General features: G+C 39.8%; 1 protein-coding gene across 4 annotated transcripts in view; it reads right to left on the bottom strand.

The window, feature by feature from the left end:
* Positions 1 to 5,209, bottom strand: part of GNB3 (G protein subunit beta 3) — a 35,857-nt gene extending 30,648 nt beyond the window's left edge. The window contains exon 1 of one of the 4 annotated variants that reach the window (XM_069978851.1): positions 5,184 to 5,209. In XM_069978851.1, coding sequence (XP_069834952.1) covers positions 5,184 to 5,197 — 14 coding nt within the window. In that variant the 5' untranslated portion in view covers positions 5,198 to 5,209. Of the gene's footprint in view, positions 1 to 3,360; positions 3,905 to 4,833; positions 5,109 to 5,134; positions 5,159 to 5,183 lie in introns of those variants that run through there. The other 3 variants (XM_069978854.1, XM_069978853.1, XM_069978852.1) reach the window with 3 other exon arrangements.
* Between the last annotated feature and the right edge of the window lie 791 nt (positions 5,210 to 6,000).

Below are 6,000 nucleotides of genomic sequence, written 5' to 3' on the forward strand. Positions count from 1 at the left end.
TTATAGAGTATTATAGAATTGTATTATGGTCATGTCAAGTGACTGGGTCATGTTAGGGGTTGTAGTGTCCTATGTACAGAGTATAATAGGTTTGTATTATAGTCATGTCCAGTGGTTGGTCATGTTGGGTGTTGTAGTGTCCTATGTATACAGTATAATAGGTTTGTATTATGGTCATGTCAAGTGACTGGGTCATGTTAGGGGTTGTAGTGTCCTATGTACAGAGTATAATAGGTTTGTATTATGGTCATGTCCAGTGGTCGGTCATGTTGGGGGTTGTAGTGCTGTAGGTATAGAGTATAACAGCATAGTATTATGGTTATGTCCAGTGAGTTGCTCATGTTAGGGGTTGTAGTGTCCTACGTATAGAGTATAATTGGTTTGTATTATGGCCATGTTCAGTGACTGGGTCATGTCGGGGGTTGTAGTATTATATGTATAGAGTATAATAGAATTTTCTTCTGGTTATATCCAGTGGTCAGGTTATGCTCAGGTTTGTAGTGTCCTATGTGTAGTGAATAATATATTTGAACACTACAACCCCTAACATGGCCTGACCTCTGGACGTGATCATAATACTATTCTAGAACATTACAATCTCTAAGTGCTAGGTATAATAAAATAGTATTATAGTGTCTAGTGGTCGGGTCATGTTGTGGATTGTAGTGTTCTATGTAGAGAGTATATCGGAATTGGACTATAGTCATGTCCAGTAGTTTGGTTATGTTGGACGTTGCGGTGTTCTATATGTAGTGTTCTATGTATAGAGTGTAATAGTATTGTTTTATTCCTATGTTCCATGGTCAGTCATGTTGGGGGTTATAATGTTCTATGTATAGAGTATAATAGTACAGTGGTACCTTGGTTTAAGAGTAACTTGGTTTAAGAGCGTTTTGGTTTAAGAGCTCACAGTTTTTCAAAATTATGACTTGGTTTAAGAGCATTGCTTTGGTTTAAGAGCTCCCTGTACTGGGAGGGAGCACAAGTGGGGGAGGGACATGGTCTGCATAGTGGGGTCTACAGCCCTGTACTCTGACCCAGGAAGTCTCCCTAACCTTCCAAATCATAGCAGATCAACTTCAGGCTGGGGCTTGCATCAGGGGACAGGACTGTGGTGGTAATCTCTCCATAGCTGTAACCCCTCTCTCCCCGGACAGTGAGTGCTGCTATACTGTGCCCACATCTGCCCTGCTCATTCCGTCATGCTCCCTGCAGTCTCTGTCAGTCCTTGTGTGCCCCATCCTCTCCATTACTGTACAATAATTTATAATATCACATATTCTGCTGTTTCTGAATGTTTGTTTCATTTGTTTTACATGTTATTCAGAATAATAAATCATTATTTTTGGGGTGTGGAACCAATTGTTTGCATTTTAATGATTTCTTATGGGAAAATTTGCTTTGGTTTGAGAGTGGATTTGGATTACAAGCACGGTCCCGGAACGAATTATGCTCGTAATCCAAGGCACCACTGTATTGGGTTATGGTTATGTCCTGTGGTCGGTCATGTTGTTTATTGTAGTGTTTTTTTATGTATACGGTTTAATAGAATTGTATTATTGTCATGTCCAGTGGTCGGTCATGTTGGAGCTTGTAGTGTCCTATGCATAGAGCTGTAATATGGTCGCGTCCATAGTTGGGTCATGTTTGGGGTTGTAGTGTTCTATGTATAGACTGCAATAGAATTCTTCTTAAGTCATGGTGACTGGTTAAGTTGGTGGTGGTAGTGTTCTATGTATGATAGAATTGGATTATGGTCATGTCTTGTTGCTGGTCATGTCATTGGCTGTAGTGATCTAAGTATAGTGTATAATAGAATTGGGTCATGGTCATGTCTAGTAGTTGAGTCATGTTGGTGGTTGTAGTGTTCTATGTATAGTGTATAAGAGAATAGGATTATGGTCATGGTTCGGTTACTGGTCATGTTGGCGGTTGTAGTGTTCTATGGCTAATAGAATTGGATTATGGTCTTGGTCCTGTGGTTGATCATGTTGGTTATTGTAGTGTTCTATGTATAGAATATAATAGATCTAGATTATGGTCATGGTCCAGTTACCTGTCATGTTGGTGGTTATAGTGTTCTATGTAAAATAGACACTGGTTATGGTTATGTCTAGTAGTTGGGTCATGTCGGTGGTTATAGTGTTCTATGTATAATGGAATTAGATTATGATTACAGTACGGTGGTCAGTCATGGCATTGGTTATAGTGTTCTATGTATAATAGACTTGGATTATGGTTATGTCTAGTAGTTAGGTCATGTCAGTGGTTATAGTGTTCTATGTATAATGGAGTTGGATTATGATTACGGTACGGTGGTCAGTCACGTCAGGTTATAGTGTTCTATGTGTTACATATACAGTACGTGGTTAATAGTTATGTCTAGTAGTTGGGTCATGTCGGTGGTCATAGTGTTCTATGTATAATAGACTTGGATTATGGTCGTGTCTAGTAGTTGGGTCATGTCGGTGGTTATAGTGTTCTATGTATAAGACTTGGATTATGGTCGTGTCTAATAGTTGGGTCATGTCGGTGGTTATAGTGTTCTATGTATAATAGACTTGGATTACGGTCATGTCTAGTAGTTAGGTCATGTCGTTGGTTATACTGTTCTATGTATAATAGACTTGGATTATCACTATGGTCAGGTGGCCAGTCATGTCGTTGGTTATAGTGTTCTATGTATAATAGAGTTGGATTATGGTCGTGTCTAGTAGTTGGGTCATGTCGGTGGTTATAGTGTTCTATGTATAATGGAATTGGATTATGATTATGGTCAGGTGGTCAGTCATGTCGGTGGTTATAGTGTTCTATGTGTTATATATGTGGGTTATGGTGATGTCTAGTAGTTGGGTCATGTCGGTGGTTATAGTGTTCTATGTGTTATATATATGTGGTTTATGGTTATGTCTAGTAGTTAGGTCATGGCATTGGTTATAGTGTTCTATGTATAATAGAATTGGATTATGACTATGGTCAGGTGGTCAGTCATGTCGGTGGTCATAGTGTTCTATGTATAATAGACTTGGATTATGGTTGTGTCTAGTAGTTGGGTCATGTCGGTGGTTATAGTGTACTATGTGTTATATATATGTGGTTTATGGTGATGTCTAGTAGTTGGGTCATGTCGTTGGTTATAGTGTTCTATGTATAATAGACTTGGATTATGGCCGTGTCTAGTAGTTGTGTCATGTCGTTGGTTATAGTGTTCTATGTTTAGCATATCATAGAATTACATTATGATGGTCTCTTGTTACATTAGTACATATCCTCGCATCAGATCTTCAGGAGGATATAACTTAAAAAGACGTTCCCTATATGAGACTCGTCTTACTATTGTAGCTCTCCAGAACATCTTACCTGTGGGTGAAGGGTCCCTCTTCTCTCGGCGGCTATGTCTCTTCTCCTCTCTCCTAGTAATCTGTCATGAAACTTTTTGAATTGTCCTCTTTGCAGGTTGTTCCTCTGGCGTCTCCTGGGGACCTTCTCCCAATTCTCCGCTTCTCTCAGTCGTCTTCTTGTAGTGTCTCCTTTTTCCCCCTCTCTGATTCCCTCCCTTGACCCTCTGTCCCTGATGCCCCCTCTCTCTTCTCCTTCCTCGCCTGTAGCCTGTGTGTCAGTCCTCACACCTCCGCCGTGTCTCCCTCCTCACACCTGCTTTCCCTTCCCTTTCTCCTGGTAATCTAGTGCTCCCACCTGCCCTGTGTGCACTGGCTGTGTACTGCAGAGGTATGAGCGAGCGCTCCAGCCGAGGGGGACAGGCGGGAGGGGGCTGGTGCTGGAGGAGGAGAAGGAATGAGGCTAAAAGCCGATTTGGAGTTAAATGCTTAAATGCAAAGCAGTTTGCAAATGGGAGAACAGGAGCCAGGAAATCAGAGGCTGAGAGTGAGTGTGTGTGTGTGTGTGTGCGTCACTTATCTCTATCACTAGTATGTGTAAGGCACCCACATAGGCTGTAGAGCAGCATGTCTGCATTTCAGGTTATGTGGGTTTTAGATGAGCAGAAAAAAAAAATCTCAGACTCTTCATGTTAAAGTGTAAAAAGCCTGTTCACATAATAATCATACATAGTGTTACTATACTGATCAGTCATCCTCTTATATAATATGATGTTACTATACTGATCAGTCATCCTCTTATATATTGTTACTATACTGATCAGTCATCCTCTTATATATTATAATGTTACTATACTGATCAGTCACACTTCTATATAATATAATGTTACTATACTGATCAGTCACACTTCTATATAATATAATGTTACTATACAGATCAGTCATCCTCTTATATATTGTTACTATACTGATCAGCCATCCTCTTATATAATATAATGTTACTATACTGATCAGTCATCCTTCTATATATTATAATGTTACTATACTGATCAGTCACACTCCTATATAATATAATGTTACTATACTGATCAGTCATCCTCCTATATATTATAATGTTACTATACTGATTGGTCATCCTCTTATATAATGTTACTATACTGATCAGTCACACTTCTATATAATATATTGTTACTATACAGATCAGTCATCCTCTTATATATTGTTACTATACTGATCAGTCATCCTCTTATATATTGTTACTATACTGATCAGTCATCCTCTTATATAATATAATGTTACTATACTGATCAGTCATCCTTCTATTTATTATAATGTTACTATATTTATATACTACAACAATAAATAATACATAAAGTCTATGGCATGGCCAAATCTATCTATCTATCTATCTATCTATCTATCTATCTATCTATCTATCTATCTATCTATCTATCATCTATCTATCTATTCTATCTATCTCCACAGCGTGACCAACCTTTGTCATGGAAATACATTGATATGATTCATAGCATAGCGTATCACCAGCACAGTCGCAGATTCTTTGCTGTAAGAGCAGTAAGACTATGGAACTCTCGGCCACATGATGTTGTCATGGCTGATTCATTAACAAGTTCGCGGGAGGCCTGGAAACTTTTCTCCATAAATATAATAGTTTCAAGCAGTAAATGACATGTGATAGGATGGTGATCCAGGGAATATTCGGATTGCTATAGGGGAGTCAGGGATTGTTCTCCCAGTGATGGGGCATTTGGCATCTGCTTCATGAGGGTTTTTACCTTGACGGACTCTTGTCTTAATAACTATGTATATGGCAAATCCACCAACCTGACTGAGATCATATCCGTCTGGTGTTGCCCATAGCGACCAATCACAGCTCAGCTTTCACTTCACCAGTGCTCGTTAAGATATGAAAGCTGAGCTGTGATTGGTCACTATTAAGTAATATATCTGCTCTGTTTCCATTGCCCTTTCCCCATTGACACAGATTGACGTCTTAGTGATCATTGTTCTATTGTTTTTTGTTACTTTTATTACTATAGATGTCACTACTATCATACAATCACTTGCTTTGTTAATGACAATGTGGCAGATGTAATCGCTCCCGGTACCTGAGGGGCCCATTGCCCTCAGCTCTATAGGATGACCCCAGTATTATACATGGCATATGGTATGGGCCAGGTAATACAGTATTATCATTGGGGCCCGGGATCTCCATCTTGTCCTTCTCATCATCTGTATGGTAAGGGCACATTGGTAGGTATGGAAGCAATGCAAAAAAAGACAACAAAAACCATCCTCCTCATAGGTCAGCCCTGGTATATACTATACGGACTCTGTATGATGTCAGATGGGTCTGCATGGGTCACCAAACCAGATCAGATGTTTGTACAGAAATAACCCGGCAGAAAATAGACAATGAAAAGCTCCATTAATAGAAATTAATTTTCCGGATTATATTCGTGTGGCCTGGAGTGACTGTCTGTACATCAGTGACGTAGTAGTGGAGGCAGCGATCCGGCCCCAGCCCCTAGACCCAGGCTAGGGATCGATCAGGTGTGATCATGACTAGGGGATACGGATGAGACTGTGGATCTGGGTCTGAACCAGGATGTGATAGCAGATACGGCCATTAGAACTGGGC

The sequence above is a fragment of the Dendropsophus ebraccatus genome, chromosome 8, assembly GCF_027789765.1.
Source record: "Dendropsophus ebraccatus isolate aDenEbr1 chromosome 8, aDenEbr1.pat, whole genome shotgun sequence".
Lineage (NCBI taxonomy): Eukaryota > Metazoa > Chordata > Amphibia > Anura > Hylidae > Dendropsophus > Dendropsophus ebraccatus.